Genomic DNA, 19,888 nt, shown 5'->3' on the forward strand with positions numbered 1-19,888 from the left:
GGAGTACATAAGTGATTATGTGTGTACTGAGTATTTAGTCTAGGGTGATTAAATGGCTTTTGAGAAGAGTCTTAAATTGATTTTCAGACATACTGCTGATGATTGCTCAACCATTTACTCATTACTACACACTTACAGGTATTTCAATCTCAGTGTTTAAAATGTACTAAATTGTAATACTTCACATTGTAAATTGTCTTAACTTGTTCTAAATTGTAATACTGTACCTTTTATAAACGGTATCAAAAATGTTTCAATCTCATTGTTTTCAAATGTACTAAATTGTAATACTTCATATTGTAAATTGTTTTAACTTGTTCTAAATTGTAATACAGTGGAACCTCAAAATTTGAACGTATCACATATCGAACATTTCAAAAATAGAACCCTTTTCTCGAACCAACTGTGTCCCTATTATCGAACGCGCCCCTATTTTCGGACTGCCGGGTACCGGACCTGTCTGCCAGCCCACTCTATCCGTGTCCCCGCGCAGGCACCGTGAGCCAGTCTGGCTTTGTTGATGCTTGAGTGAACACTAACCTGTGCTCTCATTCAAACATTTTATGATTATTTCATTGTATTTAGTGCTTGTGAGATTGTGAAATAAGCTACCATGGGCCCAAAGAAACTTGCTAGTGGAAAGTGAGAAACACCACAGATGTGAAGAAGGAAATAATACAGAAGTGGAATGATGTCCAAATGTTTGTGGAGAAGTACCACCCTGAGCAAGCTGAAACAAGCCATCTTTGCAACAAGTTCAGTGACAGAACCATGTCCCATTTTAGGGAAATGTTAAAGAGGCGCCAGAAACAGAGGACTGTGGACAGTTATTTTGTGAGACAGGGGTCCAGTGACTCTCAAGCTGGTCCTAGTGGCATTGAAAGACAGAGAAAAGAAGTAACCCCAGAGAGGGCTTTACCTGAAGTCCTCATGGAGGGGGATTCTCCTTCCAAACACTAACCCCAACTCCCTCTCTCCTCCTCCCTATCTTCCAGATACCATTACCAATCTTCAATAAAATGCATTTTTTTGTGAAATTTTTGGGGTTTCTGGAACGGATTAATTGTATTTCCATTATTTCTTATAGGAAATATTGCTTCGATTTTCAGACTTTTCGAATTTAGAACTAGCTCCAGGAAAGGATTAAGTTCGATATTTGAGGTTCCACTGTACTGTACTGTACTTTTATAAATTCCTGTGGAACGTCGGTTTTCGTGATCAATTCATTCCAGAAAGTCTAAGAAACACCGAATTGTATGAAAACTGAAGCAATGTTTCCCATAAGAAATAATGTAGATCCAATTAATCCGTTCCAGACACCCAAAAATATTAACAAAAAATACATTTTATAGAGAATAACTATAGTTTTACATGCAGAAAACAATGAGAAATAAATATAAATGACTAATGAAATGGATAAATGAACATTTAACATCAAGTTTACCTTTATTGAAGACTCCTGTTGGCATATGGAAGTCGGCGAGGAGAGAGGGAGGAGGAGAGGTTATTGTTTGGAAGGGGAATCCCCCTCCATAAGGAATTCAGGTATCAAGGCCCTATCCGGGGTTACTTCCCTTCTTTGTCTTTTACTGGCACTAGGACCAGCTTGAGAGTCACTGTTTCCCTGTCGCACAATCAATCTGTCCAGAGAGGTCTGTTTCTGGCATCTCTTTAAGATTTCCTTAAAATGGAACAAAGCATTGTCACTGAACATGTTGCAGACATGACTTGCAACAGCTTTGTTTGGGTGATATTTCTCCACAAAACTTTGAAGCTCATTCCACTTTGCCCACATGTCCTTAACCCTTTCAGGGTCGAGAGGCCCTCTCCTAAACTTGTTCTCAGGGTCGAAAATTTTTTGGAAAAAAAAAAAAACATTATTTTTTTTATGAAATGATAGAGAATCTTTTCCCAATCATAATGAAACCAAAAGTATGAAATTTGATGGAAAACTTACGGAATTACGCTCTCGCGAAGTTAGTGGTCTCGCCGATGTTTACTCATCGGCGATTTCGCCCACTTTGAGCCCTATTTTCGACCAATTCCTGTGTACTAGTCGACAAAAATCATATTTATTTCGCTAGAACTCCATTTTTTCTATCGAATGAGTACAAGAAACCACCCATTTACCAATTTCAACTATCCAATAAAGTGGTTAGAAATTGGCAATTTTGCCAATTTCACACAAATTTCAGAAGATGCCAATTTCCAAATAGGGTCCAGAATAAACAAGAAAGACATTCCTGGCACTAAAATAACAAGTTCTCTGTTCGTTAGTCACATCCCCAAGCTCCTCTTATATTTTGCTTTCCACTTTGAATTTTTATTTTTACAAAATATAGAAGATTTAGTTATGCAGACTACTGCATTAGTGCAGAAATGGTATAAATAATATCAGCGCACTTGTGAAAGAATATTAGACTCACCAGTTGACGTGTATTGGACGCTTGGCATGATTTGTTTACTTTTGAACTTTGGTAAAAATCGAACATTTCTGCTACTTTGAGCTCAATTTCAAGGTACTTTTCATTGTGAAACCAATCAAAATCATCTCAATTTCTGTAATATGTCTTCCATTCTATAAAATGAGACCAGGAAAACTAGAATACAACCATAAATACCATACGAAAATACAGTGCAAAGTCGCTGTTGTAATCCAAAAACACGGTCAAAGTTTTTTTTCTCATTACGCACTGTATCCTGCAGGATTTTTTTTATACTGCGCACACTGACCACACAGACCCATTCTTTCATATGTAGGCCTACCAGCTTTCTCTCGCTAGATTTGAAGGCGCTAGAATTTAGGCGTTCTAGTACATCATAACCCTGGTGCATAAGCCGCACTAGTACGTCGAAAACCCTGAAAGGGTTAATCACTGAAGAAGGCACATTCTTCCCTCTCTCTTCCTCCTCTGAAGCAATTTACTCAGCTGCAGTCTGTTGCTGTTCCAGTTGAAGGTCTTGCAGCTCTTCAGTGGTTAGCTCTTCCTTGTGGCCATCCACCAACTCTTCCAAATCCTGGCCACTCTCATCCAACCCCATGGACTCGAAACTTTCTTTGCCCCCATGGTGGCTTATTTATCAGTCACACTCAATAAACAAGCACAAAAACAATGGATTGTTACGAAATGTTATCCGAACGAATGGGGTAGTGTTCACTCAACGAGAAACAACGCCAGACCAAATCAGAACACGTGGGATGCTTTGTGTGGGTAGGCAGACGCGTTTGGTACAAACCATTGTCAGTTCTACGAAAACCAAGTGGATGTACGAAAACTGGGACAAAATTTAGATGAAAAAAGTAATTGAAAACTGAATCCTACGAAAACCAGGGCATACAAAAACCGAGGTTCCACTGTACATCAAAACTGTAATTTATTTTATACTGATCTGCACTACTAGACTTATTACAGCTATACAGCATTCTAGGTATTCATTGTAACTCATCTAATGACCATATGAACTGTTATTGCCTCATTCATCTTATGTTAATTTTAAGTTTGAATTCTAAAATGGTTGTAGGTAAGACACATATGCAACAGTTAGGTATCTTTATTTTGAAACGTTTCACCTACACAGTAGGCTTCTTCAGTAGAGTACAGAAAAGTTGATAGAAGCAGAAGAGAGGTGAAGACGATGTAATCAGTCCATCACTCTTGAAGTTTTGAGGTGGTCAGTCCCTCAGTCTGGAGAAGAGTATTGTTCCATAGTCTGAAACAATATGGAGTTGAAGTGACAGGATGGAGCCTTATATACCACCAGAAGGTGAGATGTAGGCCATGCTATGCATACAAAGGGGCTTTTGGCATGCACACCCAACTATTGTATTCCCTTGTACAACAATGTATCATGTCAAAATAAACATTATTATTATTATTATTATTATTATTATATGACTTTAAAAAGTCTTGTAGATAAGATACACAATTTTGATTATTAAGTTGTCTCTGAATTCATTAATTTTATTGCATTCTATCACATAAAAATGCAAGGTGTGACAAATGTCCATCTGGCAAAGTTTACACTTATGAAGTTTGGTCTACATCGCTTAGTGGTGGTGATTTAACCTTCCAGCAATATTGGTAACCGGACGGTTACCGTTGGATATTAGATATTGGCTACCATTGGATATTCAATATTGGAGCCAGGCAGTAGTAACATCCAAGAGTCTGCTTATTTTGTTGGATGCACCCAAGGCATGTATGTAGCTCCTCATACATGACAGAATGATGATATATGGATTGACTGGTGTCAAACTCCCCCAGTCTCAAATCAGTGGAGTTCAGTTGAAGTTCTTTTTGTATTCTCAAATTGTTCACTAACAGCCCAAGATTGTAATTTACTCCCTCTTTGAAGGTATATGACTTTGCCAATTCACCAGTTCTATCATGCATCTGAAAACCAAACCAGTGTGGTACTCAGGGAAGTGAACATAATTTTGTAGTACAGACTGCCTGAACATGTAAGATAAGATTTTATTCAAATTTTTAACCTAGGAGGGTTAGCCACTCAGGATAACCCAAGAAAGTTAGTGCATCATTGTGGGACTGCCTGTCTTATTTCCACTGAGTCCTCGAGCTGGTCGAGGTCACAGGAGGAAGGAGAGCTCAGCCAGCATTGGTGGAGTGCGGACGTGTCTTCTGAAGGCTTCTCAGTTGTTTGTTGGTGGTGTAGGCCCTGTTTAGGCTCTGCTTCACCATTTTTCTTTTCTTGTGTGCATGTGTTTTTCATTGTTTTCTCTTATCAGGCGGTGTTGTTTGGCCCATTTTTGGAGGGTTTGACCGAGATGTCGTTTGCCCCTATAGGGGGAGGACCCCCCTCCAGTCCCTACTCAGTTGACAACTGTTTCTTCACTGCCGGACCATGATATGGCTATTGTGCCTCCTACTAGGATAAATAAATGGGCTCTTGAGGTTGATGACGGAGCCAGACCCCTGTCTAGCCCAAAACGCCAACCAACCTCTTGTCTAGACCGAGCTCCTTCACCCTGAATTACTCCAGACATGATGGTGGTTCTTGTGCATCCTAAGGATGGTGGTACACCCTTCACCAATCCACAGGAAGTCACTAATGCCATCAGTGGATCTCCTTTCGGTAAGGCCTGCATAGACGGGGGTGTCCAGTAACTCAGTAAGGGTACAGCCCTAAGTTTCCGGCTCCATCATAAATCTTTTCTGGCCAGAAATTTACTACTTAATGCCATTCATGTCCTGGGTAGGTTGTCTGCTGGGAAGTCCGCCCCTCAATCCTTGCTGCCGGTTGCTGTTACGGCAGAGTTGGACCGATGTCCTCGTCCCTCTCAGATGAGGAGACCCACTCTGAGGGGGTCCACGACTTAGGCTTGAGGGAGGTTTGGAGCCTCTTGACTCATCCTGCCATGTCTTGTATGGTTTATGTGTGTTTCTCAGGTGCTCTCCCAAGATTTGTGACTTTTGGCAAGCTAAGGTTTCCAGTTCTTCCTTATACTTTTCCTCTACTCTGGTGCCTGAGTTCGCAGCAAACTCGTCTATGCGAGTGAGGTGTATGGCTTGGCCTATTCCTCCTCTCTTCGCTGCCTAGACATTCTCCAGAATTTGGCCATCCACAGTATGTATGCTGGGGGTGTTCCCCTCCATCCCCGTTGCAGCCGTGGAAGCAGATTCTGGGATGGTCCCCCTCTCATCGGTGAGAACGGCGAGGGACTGTTTACGACTCCATCATATGGCCTCTCTGCCTTGTACTCACCCCTGCCGTCTCTCTCCACGAACGTGGGGAGGCAGCCCGTCCCCCCTCAAAGTTTATTCTCTATAAGGATTACAATGCTGAGTTTACAGAATTTGGTTATTGTGTGGTTTACATGTAGTAAAATAATAATTACAGAGTGTACCACTAGAACACCTAGCATGGCTAGGCATTTCGGGCAGACTTAAATTAAATCTAAAGTTTAAAATATTACAAAATTATGAGGTAAGTTGGTATTATGGCTAAGTGACTAAATACTAGTTTGTGAGTTTAGCAATGTGAATGCTTTTGTTTTGGCACTATACAGTTTCAGTATTGGAATATCACAGGCCAACTTATGACTAGTTAAGATTCATTATTTTGAGATTGAGATTGATATTTCTGTTTATGGTCAAATGAGTGAGTGAGTGTAAGTGTTAACCACCAGGTGGTATTCGTGTAATTAGTTGACAGGGTGTATCAGGGAGATAAGATGTTTTCTGATGGTAGTTTTGAAGGTGATGAATGTGTCTGCAGTTTTAGAATTTTCAGGTAGGGTGTTCCAGATTTTAGGGCCTTTGACATACATTGAATTTTTGTAAAGGTTTAGTCGGACACGGGGAATGTCATAGAGATGTTTGTGTCTGGTGTTGTGCCTGTGGGTTCTGTCGCAACTATCAAGAAAGTGTTTTAGGTCAAGGTTAATATTGGAATTTAAGGTCCTGTAGATGTAGACTGCACAGTAGTAAGTGTGGATGTACTGAACAGGGAGTAAGTTTAGATCTATGAAGAGTGGGAGGGTGTGTTGCTAGGGATGGGATTTAGTGATTATTCTTACTGCGGCTTTTTGTTGGGTTATTATTGGCTTTAGGTGTGTTGCTGCAGTTGAACCCCAAGCACAGATAGCATAGGTGAGGTATGGATATATAAGTGAATGGTAAAGTGTGAGAAGGGCAGTTTGCGGCACGTAGTATCGTATCTTGGAGAGGATCCCAACCGTTTTGGATACTTTTTTGGTTATGTGTTGGATATGGGTGCTGAAGTTCAGGTTGTTGTCAAGGTATAGGCCTAGGAATTTGCCCTCATTATGCCTGGCAATTAGAGTGTTGTCGATCTTAATGTTAATTTGCACATCTCCTGCTCTGCTACCAAACATAATGTAGTAGGTTTTGTCAGTGTTAAGCATAAGTTTATTGGCTGTCATCCAAGTCGATATTTTGATCAGCTCCTCATTAACAATGGTGTTGAGGGTGGCAAGATTAGGGTGAGAGATGACATAAGTCATGTCGTCAGCAAAGAGAATGGGGTTCAGGTGTTGAGATACGTTTGGAAGATCATTGATGTATATGAGGAAGAGCAGGGGACCAAGGACACTTCCCTGCGGAACTCCAGTATCAAGTGGCTGTGTTGTTGATGCTGTGTCTTTAATGGTGACATACTGATACCTGTTAGTAAGGTAAGATTTGAAGTATGCAAGCGCATGGCCTCTTATACCATAATGGTCAAGTTTGTGGAGTAGGATGCTGTGGTCTACTGTGTCAAAAGCTTTTCTTAGGTCAATAAAAATTCCTAGTGGATATTCCTTATTTTCCAATGCTATGTAAAGCAGATCTAGCATTTTTATGATTGCATTGTTAGTGCTTTTATTTTTCCTGAATCCAAATTGGCAGGGGTTGAGTATGTTTTGTGCCGTTATAAATGAATATAGTCTCCTGTGCACGAGTTTCTCAAAGATTTTGGATAGCAATGGTAAGTTTGATATTGGCCTATAGTTGTTTAAATCTGTAGGGTCACCACCTTTATGTATTGGTGTAACCCTTGCCGTCTTGAGTAGTTTCGGGAACGTGCTAGTTTCTAGTGACTTGTTAAAAAGCAATGAGATAGCATGCGAGAGGACATGGGCCGCTCTCTTGTACAATAATGGTGGGATATGAGACAGATTCCCTGAGTTATTTTTAAGTGACTTTATAATCTTGGTGACTTCCATGGGCTCAGATGGAGCAAGATAGAAGGAATTTGGGAAATTCCCATCTAGGTAGTCCCCGGCATGGGCATTGGTGCGTGGGATTTTATTGGCGAGATTAGAACCTATGGTTGAGAAGAAGTCGTTTATCTTGTTAGCTGTGTAAGTGGGATGCAGTGGTGTTTCATTAGGTTTAGTTAGGGCAATATTCTTGGTTTTTTTCAGTTTGTGGGTCCCTAGAATCTGAGAGAGTGCTTTCCAGGTCTTTTTTATATCTCCTCTTGTGTCAGTGAATCTACTGGAGTAGTATAGTTGTTTGGCTTTCTTTATTACTTTGGTGAGGACTGATGAATAGTGTTTAAGAATATCTTTGTGTATTAAACCCTGTCTATATTGCTTTTCATACTGGTGTTTCTTATCAATGGATTTCAGAATGGTGCTGGTTAGCCATGGGCAACCAAGCCGTTTGTTTGTGATCTGTTTCGTTTTTATAGGATAATGTTTGTTGTATAGTCTAAGTAATTTGTTAAGAAAAATGTCTGTCCAGTCATCAATACCATTGGCCTTGGAGAATTCTGTAGGCCAGTCAACAGTCTCTAGGTCAGCTGTGAACTTCCTTATTGAGGCCTCATCATGGAGTCTAAATGAAACTTTGTTGTATTCAAGTGGTGGTTTACTAATGTTTGTCAAGAGGAAGGTAGGGTAGTGGTCTGTAGTGCTATCTGTGATTATCCCTGATTTAAGGGGGGCTAGTATATTGGTCCATATGTGGTCTATTATGGTTGCACTTGTTTCAGTGAGCCTGGTTGGCTTAGTTATTGTTGGTATGAGAAGTGTGTTGTTCATATTGTTGATGAAATCAGTTACAGGCTGATCATCTAGTAGGCCAAGGTTGATGTTGAAGTCTCCAGCTAAGAGAAGGTGGTGCTTATTCATTTGTCTGTTTGTTATTAGTGCCTTTAGTTTCTCACTGAAATTTGGGATGTTTGTGTGGGGTATCCGGTAAATGGCACCGATTGTAACAGGCGTCTTAAGGTTTTTTACAGTAAAATTAGCAAAAATGTATTCTCCATATTCATCACTAAAGCAAGTGGTGCTAATACAAGATAATTGGTTAGAGTAATAGATTGCAATACCACCCCCAACTTGGTATGGTCTGCAGTTGTGGATTGCTGTGTATCCTGGTAGAGGGTAGATATCTATTGTGTCCTGCTTAAGCCAGGTCTCAGTAAGAATAATGCAGAAGGGTGTCTTTAGTGATTCAAGGAGTGCCAGGAGGTCATCATAGTGTTTGCTTAAGAACCTAATGTTGTAGTTAAGTACTGATAGACTTTTAACATTGTTTAGGATAGTGCTGGCTTGTGATGGTGTGTAGTAAAAGCAGTTACTTTCCAATAGGTTTTGATTGTGTGTCAGATTATGGAGGTTTAGATCAGGGTCAACATGATCAATCATCTTCTAGGTTTAAATTATGGTTATTTATATCCTGAGTTGTGGGTTGAGTTTTAGTACTGATATCTGTAGTGGTGGGAAGTTTGGACAAGTGTATAGCTATAGCATTTTGGTCATGTAGAGTATAGTCACTAATACACATAATGGAGTTGGTGTTGTCTATGTGTTGTGCTGGAATGAGCTAAAGTACAACTAGGTATAAACTAATAATATAAAAATACAAGTTAAAAATAGCACAAGACTCTCACTTGTAATTGCACTAAGGTCTAATGTAATGACTTCGGTATAGTCTATGTATTGAGCTAGAATGAGCTATAGTACAACTAGGTTTAATCTAATAAGATAAAAATACAAATTAAAAATAGCACCAGACTCTCACTAGTAATTACACTATGGTCTAATATAATGAATTTGGTAATGACTATGTATTGAGCTAGAATGAGCTATAGTACAACTGAGTTTAATCTAATGATATAAAAAAGGCACAAGACTCTCAATTGTAATTGCACTAATGTCTTATATAAGTTGTTTACAAGAATTAGAGTATAACTAGATTTAAATTGACAAGATAAAATATGCAAGTTAAGGTAGCAAAATAATAAAAAAAAGTAGAAAAAAAATATATGAGGTAGTTGGTACTAGTTAGCAAAAGATAGTTTAGGGCCTTGAACAATAATATAATTGAAATATACACTAATTGCACACACAATATAGTCACTAAGATATGAAAACAATCTTAGAATAGGACTTATAATATAAACTTATAACATAAAAATACAAATTGAAATGGTACTTGCAATTGCACTAGGGTCTGGTATAGGTTGTTGTCAAGATCAAGAGTATAACTAGATTTAAATTGACAAAATAAAATTCACAAATTAAAGTACCAAAAGAATAATAAGTAAAAAATAACAATGGCAATGTCTTGGTTATAATATGATAGTAAGATGGTAGACAGGTACAGAGGCACATAAGTGCAGAGGTACACAGGTACAAAGGATAATATAAAGGTTGGAGTTGAATATACAAACTTGGAAATTTGGCAACAAAATGTTATGAGAAGTATAAAATAATGATTAATGTACAAAAGTAAAACTGACTGGTAGTAAATATGGTGTTTAATAAAATTTTAGTAAGTAATAATGATTACAAAATAAGTGAAAAAGTAATGTTTATTTCTTTCAAAATTGCACTGGTAGTTATACTTGAGGTTATTTGGCAGTACAAGGTAATTAAGAGTACTCTAAGATAGTAAATGTGGTATTAAAACTGGTTAAGGTAATTAGACAAGTAATGGTTATTAAATGATGTCAAAAATGTTAAGAGTAAATTGTATTGATAGTAAAAATGGTAATTATTAATTTTAGTAAGTAATATCAATTGGTTTAGCTTTCCTTTGTGGCCAAGGCCCAATGTTCCCTGGCCTGCCTCACACTCCCTGCACCAGTGATGACTCCCTTCCCTCTCCACTCTCTGGTCCCCCCTTGGATGGACCTGGCAAGGTACATCCACCTGGATTGGCCCTCCAGGAACAGGGAACCCCCTCAGTTAGCTGCATTTCTCTTTTAAGAGTTTCGTTCTGTCACGTATGGTTCTTCATTCTCCATCTACATGGACAGCTCAGCACAGACTTTCCCCCCTTCTACATCTTCTGCGACCTTCTTTGCTGATCTCCCTCTGTGTCAAACCTGGCGGTTAGACCCTGCTCACTCGATCCTGGCAGGAGAGCTCTTCGCCATTCACTATGCTCTGATTTTTGTCCTTGCTCACCTTACCCCTCAGCCTTTGGTTCCCTTCTCTGATTCCCAATCTTCCCTGGCACTTTTGTGCTCTGCCCGTCCATGGTCTCTATGCGTCCTCGTCTGACAGACGCAATCTCTTCTGCATTTCTTGCAGAGTCCAGGTTGGAGCATCTCCCTTCAGTGGGTACCTGCCCATGTTGGCATTCGGGGCAATGAAGTGGCAGACCGAGTGGCCTCCCTCGCACACACACTTCCTACCATTACCCCTCTTGCACTGTGCCACAGTGATTTCACAAGGACTGTTTGGAAGGAAATCCACCAATTGTGGCAGGAGGATCAGGTACGCTCCCTCTCTTCTTCGGCATTGAGCTCTGTCCGACCTTTCAATGGCCCCTGCCCTTGGGCTTGCCATCCCAATTGCTCAGTGGATGTTGCACTGACTCACCTCTGGGTGGTTAGGCACTTACGACTGGCAACTCATCTGCACTGCCTTCGGATGGACTCTCCGAACTGCCCATGGTGTCCCTCACAGCCTGAGACAGTGGAACACTTCCTGCTGTGGTGCCCATGTTACCACTCTGCATGGACTATTCTCCATGTGACCTTGCGCACATTTGGGGTACAAACTTTAATTCTACCTCTCCTTCTCAATGGAGGGGGGTTTGACCCTCCAGACCGTCAGAAGATCTTGGCCTGTACCTGCTCATTCTTGCTGGCTTCAGGGCACATCAGGGACATATAATACTCAGTTATTTGTCAAACATACTTCCACTTTGGTCGAGGTTCCTTCTCCGAGTACTGGAAGGCCAGGCTCGATACAGCGTATGCTGTCAGTGGCCCTATAAACCCCAACAACACTAGAGTCCTCAATCTTGTCCCCCAGGTGTGACCCACACCAGTCGACTAACACCCAGATACCTACTTACCAGTCCTAGCATAAGCATGATTTCCACACAATTTAGCTTAGATTTTTTTTTCTGATGATATCATGACTGATTTTTACTGTATTTAATAGCTAGGCTGCTAACAATAAAATATTACAAGGATTCTCATGCGAATATGTCACCTTGACTTTTTTGTGTGTGTGGGGAGAGGGGCGGGTTTTTTCTAGTTAATTTACATGCATTACTATGCAAGACTAATTATCACTGCCTAAAACATGCACAATCGTGCTTACCTGTAATTCTACCTAAATAAAATTATTCAGGTGAGAGCGAGACGTCCTGTAGTCCAATGCTTATGGGGGACCGTCCTCTTGGGTTCTGGATCTAGGTTCAGGACCCTGTGGCCTGGGTCCTGTCCTAGTACTTGGGTCTTGTCCTGGAACCTGGGTCTTGTCCTGGGACCTGGATCCTGTCTTCTTACTTGGGTTCTGTCTTGGGACCTGGGTTTTATTTTGTCCTGGGATCTGGAGTTTGTCTTTGGACCTGGTCTTGTGCTGGTACTTGGGTCTTGTCCTGTGACCTGGGCTGTCCTGTAATTTGGTTAGTCCAGTAACCTGGATCATCATATTGGCGTCCCATGGCTTAGTTGGCAACGCTCTCGCCTGAATGAGTGTCCATAATAACAATAATAACTCAACAAAAAGCCGCAGTAAGAATAATCACTAAATCCCATCCCTGGCAACACACCCCCCCACTCTTCATAGACCTAAACTTACTCCCTGTTGAGAACATCCACACTTACTACTGTGCAATCTACATATACAGGACCTTAAATTCTAATATTAACCTTGACCTAAAATGCTTTCTTGATAGTTGTCACAGAACCCACAGGCATAACACCAGACACAAACATCTCTATGACATTCCCCGTGTCCAACTAAACCTTTACAAAAATTCAATGTATGTCAAAGGACCTAAAATCTGGAACACTACCTGAAAACTCTAGAACTGGAGACACATTCATCACTTTCAAAACTACAGTTAGAAAACATCTTATCTCCCTAATACACCCCATCAACTAACTACATAAAAACCACCTGGTGGTTCACACTTACACTCACTCACTCACCCATATGACTATAAGCACAGAAATACGTATCTTAATCTTAAAATAATGATTCCTAACTAGTCACAAGTTTGCCTGTGATACTCCAATATAGAAACTATGTATTGTGCCAAAACAAAAGCATTCACATTGCTAAACTCACAAACTAGTATTTAGTCACTTAGTATTTAGTCAACTTACTCCACAATTTGTTATAATTTAGGGTTAAGAATTAATCTAAGTTTGCCAGAAATGCCTAGCCATGCTAGGTGCTATAGTGGCCCCCTATGTAATTAGTATGGAAAATTGCATTTATCTGAATGTAACTAATTATGTACATAACAGTAAATGATAACAAAGATAATTATTATTTATCAATGTTACATAGACAAGTAGGAATTTGGGACACCTAGGTCGCAAAAAATGTCCCCCTTCGATACCTACCACTGTCATAACCACAAGTTGCTCTGGACCTATTAATTAAATGAAATATACATACACCAGGAATACTGGTAAATATATAAATTTGTGGACTGTATATTAAAAATAATAAATGGTTATATATATATACACAATTACATAACAGAAGGAAAATATATCTTAATATCACTCACCAATTTGACTGGAGATTAATGTGTATCATACTCAGAAAACCTCATACTAAATCTATGAAAATAATGCTGGCCAGAATTACACACAAATCTAGAGAGCTTATCTGAGGTTCCTGGAGCTGTCTTGTCCAGTCGTCTGATATCTCAAGTTATGCAGGAATGCACATCCACCAATTTTGCCTCCTATTTGAGAGGTGTCAACACAATTTTAACCTCTAGAGCACGAAAAATTCTTCCCATTACACCAACGTTTGTACAAAATTCAAAACCATAATGGCGAGTCTCCTTCTGCGCAGGCGCAGCTTCCCGTTTTCGATTACATAAATTTTAAATACAGTATGGCCATCTATTTACATTTAATAACTACTGTATTTCTGGAAAATATATAGTATTTTCCACAATTAGTATTTTATTACATGTAAACCACACGATAACCAAAATCTGTAAACCCCGCATTGTAATTCAATTCAATTCAATTCAAGTTTATTCTCTATAAGGGTTACAATGTGGGGTTTACAGGTTTTGGGTATTGTGTGGTTTACATGTTATATTATTATTATAATCAAAAAGAAGCGCTAAGCCACAAGGGCTATACAGCTTTACATGTTATAAAATACTAATTACAGAGAGGGCCACTAGGACACCTAGCTAGGCATTTCGAGCAGACTTAGATTAATTCTTAACATTAAATCCTTACAGATTATGGTATTAAGGCTAAGTGACTACATCATAATTTGTGAGTTTAGCAATGTGAATGCTTTTGTTTTGGCACAATACAGAATAGAGAATAAACTTTGATTCCCAACACGGGTGGAAATGCTGGGGGGCGTGTTTCGTTACACCTGCTGCCCCTGTTCAGTAAGTAGGTACCTGGGTGTTAGTGGACTGGTGTGGGTGGCATCCTGGGGGACAATACTGGAGAACCACAACGAAAATAAGACAAGACAGTCCTCGATGACGCACTGACTTTCTTGTGTTATCCTGGGTTAAAAATCCGAATAAATCTTATCTTATCCAGGGACAAGATAAGATTTGTTCGGACCCCTGGTTCAGGGACCCTGGGCCCCAGGGACCACAAACACGGGCCCCTCACCCTACCAACTCTCCCCTTACATAACCTAAATACAGATTATATAAACAAACTTATCACCGGACAATAATTAAAAAAAAACATAAATTACCAAATAAAATCAACTTACCATCGAGGCGATGTATCAATTTCAACACTGATAACCAGTGAGCTACCCAAGGCAAATTAATAAAGAAATTTGCAATAGAATTTTGTGGTTAAGACGAGCCTGATTGAAGGTGTGTTGGCGGCGTTGTACACAGTAGTGTTGTTAATGTTTCACCTGTGAAATTATATTATGTCACGAGATAACAGGTAAGTGTGTGTGTTAGATTATCATAGTTTATGTCTGGGTTGGTCTCCAGAGGAAATATTGAGGTAGTAAGTCCATATTGAGTGGTAAGTGGTGGTACTGGTACCATTATATATATCTTCCTAACCTGTTTTCTTCTTTATATTTGACTGATGAAACGTGCTGTGTAGGCGAAACGTTTCACCTGTTGTATGTTTTTCTTAACCTTTCCTCACTACTTCAATGGAACTCTTAGTAATCGTTAAGGATTAAGGATTTTATTTCGTTGCATAGTTTGTAATGTGTAATTATAATTTTGATTTGCTAAGTACAAGGACTGTCACTAGCATGCCGGAGCTTGATGATCAGGCACGCTAATTCTCATGCTTAACACACTATTTAATACTAGACATATGTAATATGGTTGGTTTGAATTGTACAATCTTTAAATAACAAAAAAAAAAAGGCACAATACCATGACTGGAACAATACATAAATAACCTGCATATAGAAGAGAGGAGCTTACCACGACGTTTCGGTCCGACTTGAACCATTTACAAAGTCGGACCAAAACGTCGTAAGCTCCTCTTTTCTATACTCACCTAGTTGTACTCACCTAGTTGAGGTTGCAGGGGTCGAGTCCAAGCTCCTGGCCCTGCGGGTTATTTGTGTATTACACATCGTTTTTTTATATTTCAGCAGAGGTAGTTAGTGGTTTAGCAGTAATTAAATTTATAATTGACATGAACTGATTAAGAGGTTGAAGTATTATATTATGGCACATTTTACATAATGAGATTAATAAGTAAGTTTATTAACATACAGGTGCACATAAATACAGTTATATAAATTATCAATTATCATACATAGCAGCATATATGTAAATTGCCCAGAATAACCCAAGAATGTGAGACAAGGTGACTTAGTTTGCATTTTGCTACAAGTAATGTACAGTTTACAGTGGACCCCCGCATAGCGACTTTAATCCGTGCAAGAGGGCTCATTGTTATGCGAAATGATCGGTATGTGAATGAATTTTCCCCGTAAGAAATAATGGAAATCAAATTAATCCATGCAAGACACCCAAAAGTATGAAAAAAAAAATTTTACCACATGAAATATACATTTTCCTACACACAAAGAGAAGGATACATGCACAATAGTAGAGTAGTACATGCACAATATATATTGTGCATGTACTACTCTACTAAATGAAGAATAAATGACACTTACCTTTATTGAAGATGCAGCAATGACTGATGAGACACTGTGTCCTGGGAGTGCCTTTTCCTCCTGAGTACTGTAGGTCCTGTTTGGCATTTTCTTCCAGAACAGGCCTTATCACACTGTGTATGCCACTACGATTCTTAAATCTCTCAAACCAACCTTTGCTGGCTTTAAATTCACCAATATGAGCACTAGTTCCAGGCATTTTTCCCTGTTCACCTGGGTGTTAGTCGACTGGTCTGGGTTGCATCCTGGGAGACAAAATTAAGGACCCCAATGGAAATAAGTTAGACAGTCTTCAATGACACTGACTTTTTTGGGTTATCCTGGGTGGCAAATCCTCTGGGGTTAATTGTTTCTTGGTATTCTCAATAAGCCACACCAACAACAGTGCTACAGCAGCAGCAGCAGCAGCTGACAGTGCTACAGCAGCAGCAGCAGCTGACAGTGCTACAGCAGCAGCAGACGATGCTACAGCAGCAGCAGACGGTACTACAGCAGCAGCTGACGGTGGTACAGCAGCTGACAGTGCAGCAGCAGCAGCAGCAGCTGACAGTGCTACAGCAGCAGCAGCAGCTGACAGTGCTACAGCAACAGCAGACGATGCTACAGCAGCAGCAGACGGTACCACAGCAGCAGCTGACGGTGGTACAGCAGCAGCAGCTGACAGTGTGACGGTGGTACAGCAGCAGCAGCAGCTGTACCACCAATAGTAGCGATGGTTGATTGGGGTTTATTATACAACCTGGCCAGCTCGGAGACACGCACTTCACTTTCATACTTATCAATGATCTTTTTCTTCATCTCTATAGTAATTCTCACCCTTATTGCTGTAGGGTTGGCACTAGAAGCTTTCTTGGGGCCCATGGTCACTTATTTTGCAGATGAAATCACCAAAAACACTGTAATAATACGAAATGTTCCGATTGTATGCTTGGATGTTACCGCGGAGGCTGGCTGGTAAACAATGCCACCGGCGGCACATGTGAGGCTGGCTAAGGGCGCACATTGGACGCGTCTCGGACGAAGAGCGGTGAGCAGGTTTTTGAGCGGTATGCGAGGCAAAATTTTTGCGATAAAAGCGAGCGGTATGCGGATTGAACGTTATGTGATGCGTACGGTATGCGGGGGTCCACTGTATATAATTTGTTACTTTGGGAAGATATTAGCAAATATTAAAATTATTTTTGTGGTGCACTGTGTCTTGAGCTAATCAGTGCTTAGTTGTGCTCGCTGAAATGTAAAAAAAAAAATGCCAGTGCTGTGGCCAAGGTAAGGTTAAGTTACCTTAGGGTATTTTATGTTTGGTTAGGTGCATTTCCTTAGATTTGCTTACAGACATTATTTCAGAAAAGTGGAATACAGTACAGTATGCATTTTACATTGGAGTGACTGTCATTTATAAACTATAGAAATCCCCTTGCTATGCAGAGCATTTTGCACAGCCTTGAAATTAACTTATAATTGCTAGACAATGAGACAAATATAATAGCTTATTAGAATGGTATAGTGTGCCGTATTTGGCATTTAAATACTACTATGACAATTTGGGATGTGAATAAAATATTTTGAGATTAATACTTGTTGAAACAAATTGGTGATAGTGTGAACCTCAATATGATGCAAATATAATTCACCAAATGATACACAACGTTTAAACAGACACTGTCTAAGTATGGTTTAAGTCAGATTTAGGAGGTGTTTTTTTAACAATATTTTTGAAGTTCGTGTATGAAGGGGAACTTTTGTGCATCTGGGTTCTTCATATGGAGTTCCTGTATAGATTGAGCTGAGTAAGAGAGAGAGACAGAGATCAGAGAGAGAGAGAGAGAGAGATAAGTTGGAGAGAGAGAAAGATAAATTGGAGGGATATAGAGATAAGTTGGAGGATAGAAAGAGATGGATGGATGAATATTTTATAATTCTGATAAAAAAAAATTACATTACTATATATTGATATACAGTGCTCATTTTTTGTTAGACTATGAATACTTTTTAAATTAAGTAAGCTTAATTAGGGATCAGTTTGCCATTCCTTTTACAAGCTCCAATTTTAAGTGTAAGTTATTAATTTATACACCTAGTAGTGTTATAATTTAAAAATTGAGTACTATTATACCCCAGTAAAGCCGAACAGTATACCAGTATATGATTTACAGTGGAACCTTGGTTTTCATCATTAATTCGTTCTAGAAAGTCTGACGAAAACCGAATTCAACGAAAACTGAAGCATTTAACATCACTTTTACCTTTATTAAAGATTCTTGTTGGCATATGGAAGACGGTGAGGAGGGGAAAGGGAGGAGAGGTTATCTCTACCACCATCACTACCACCCTCTTTCACAATCATCTCCACCCTCTACCACCATCACAACCTCTACCACCATCACTACCACCTTCAACTACCATCACTACCACCCTCTACCATAATCACCACCACCATTACAACCACTACCACCATCAGTATCACCTTCTACCACCATTACTACCACCCTCTACCACAATCACTACCACCCCCTACCACCATCACAACCTCTACCACCATCACTACAACCTTCAACTACCATCACTACCACCCTCTACCATAATCACCACCACCATTACAACCACTACCACCATCAGTATCACCCTCTACCACCATTACTACCACCCTGTACCACCATCACTACCACCCTGTTCCACCATCACTACCACCCTGTACCACCATCACTACCACCCTTTACCACCATCACAACCTCTACCATCACTACCACCTTCTACCACCATTACTACCACCCTGTACCACAATCACTACCACCCCCTACCACCATTACAACCACTACCACCATCACTACTACCCTTTACCACACTCACTACCACCCTCTACTACCATTACAACCACTACCACCATCACTACCACCCTCTACCACCATCACTACCACTACCACCCTCTACCACCATCACTACCACTACCACCCTCTACCACCATCACTAATACCCTCTACCACCATCACAACCACTGCCACCCTCTACCACCATCACTACCACCATCACTGCCACCCTCTACCACCATCACTGCTACCCTCTACCACCATCACTGCCACCCTCTACCACTGTCACTACCACCCTCTATCACCATCACTACCACAATCACTACCACCCTCTACCACCATCACTACCACCCTCTACCACCATCACTACCACAATCACTACCACCCTCTACCACTATCACTACCACCCTCTGCCACAATCACTACTGCCCTCTACCACCATTACAACCACTACCACCCTCTACCACCATCACTACCACCTTCTACTACCATCACTACCACCCTCTACCACCATTACAACCACTACCACCCTCTACCACCATTACAACCACTGCCACCATCACTACCACCCTCTACCACTATCACCACCACCCTCTACCACCATCACTGCCACCCTCTACCACCATCACTGTCACCCTCTACCACCATCACTACCACCCCTCTACCACCATCACTACCACCCCTCTACCACCATCACTACCACCCTCTACCACCATCACTACCACCCTCTACCACAATCACTACCATCATCACAACCACTACCACCCTCTACTACCATCACTACCACACTCTACCACAATCACTACCACCCTCTACTACCATCACTACCACCCTCTACCACCATTGCTACCACCCTCTACCACAATCACTACCACCCTCTACCACAATCACTACCACCCTCTACCACCATTACTACCACTACCACCCTCTACCACCATCACTTCCACCCTCTACCACCATCACAACCTCTGCCACCATCACTACCACCTTCTACCACAATCACTACCACCCTCTACCTCCAGTACAACCACTA

At 40.5% G+C, this 19,888-nt stretch overlaps 1 protein-coding gene and 1 long non-coding RNA gene across 7 annotated transcripts in view; one reads left to right on the forward strand and one right to left on the reverse strand.

Moving 5' to 3' along the window:
• Positions 1-3,542: 3,542 nt before the first annotated feature.
• On the reverse strand, positions 3,543-14,571 carry LOC138853682 (uncharacterized). The gene is made up of 3 exons (XR_011392844.1): positions 14,328-14,571; positions 12,035-12,403; positions 3,543-3,711 (listed from the first exon to the last, which is right to left on the reverse strand). It is a non-coding gene; the product is annotated as an uncharacterized lncRNA (long non-coding RNA).
• A 142-nt stretch (positions 14,572-14,713) lies between these two features.
• The window catches only part of Prp5 (pre-mRNA processing factor 5), a gene marked incomplete at its 3' end in the record, with an annotated part of 69,756 nt that continues 64,581 nt past the window's right edge, over positions 14,714-19,888 (forward strand). For 2 of the 6 annotated variants that reach the window (XM_070091734.1, XM_070091747.1), the window contains 1 exon segment: positions 14,714-14,841. Coding sequence is in view for 4 of the 6 variants with exons in the window: in XM_070091741.1 (XP_069947842.1) it covers positions 14,825-14,841 (17 nt within the window). 6 annotated transcript variants of the gene reach the window in all.

Source organism: Cherax quadricarinatus, chromosome 3, assembly GCF_038502225.1.
Source record: "Cherax quadricarinatus isolate ZL_2023a chromosome 3, ASM3850222v1, whole genome shotgun sequence".
In the NCBI taxonomy this organism is placed as follows: Eukaryota; Metazoa; Arthropoda; class Malacostraca; order Decapoda; family Parastacidae; genus Cherax; species Cherax quadricarinatus.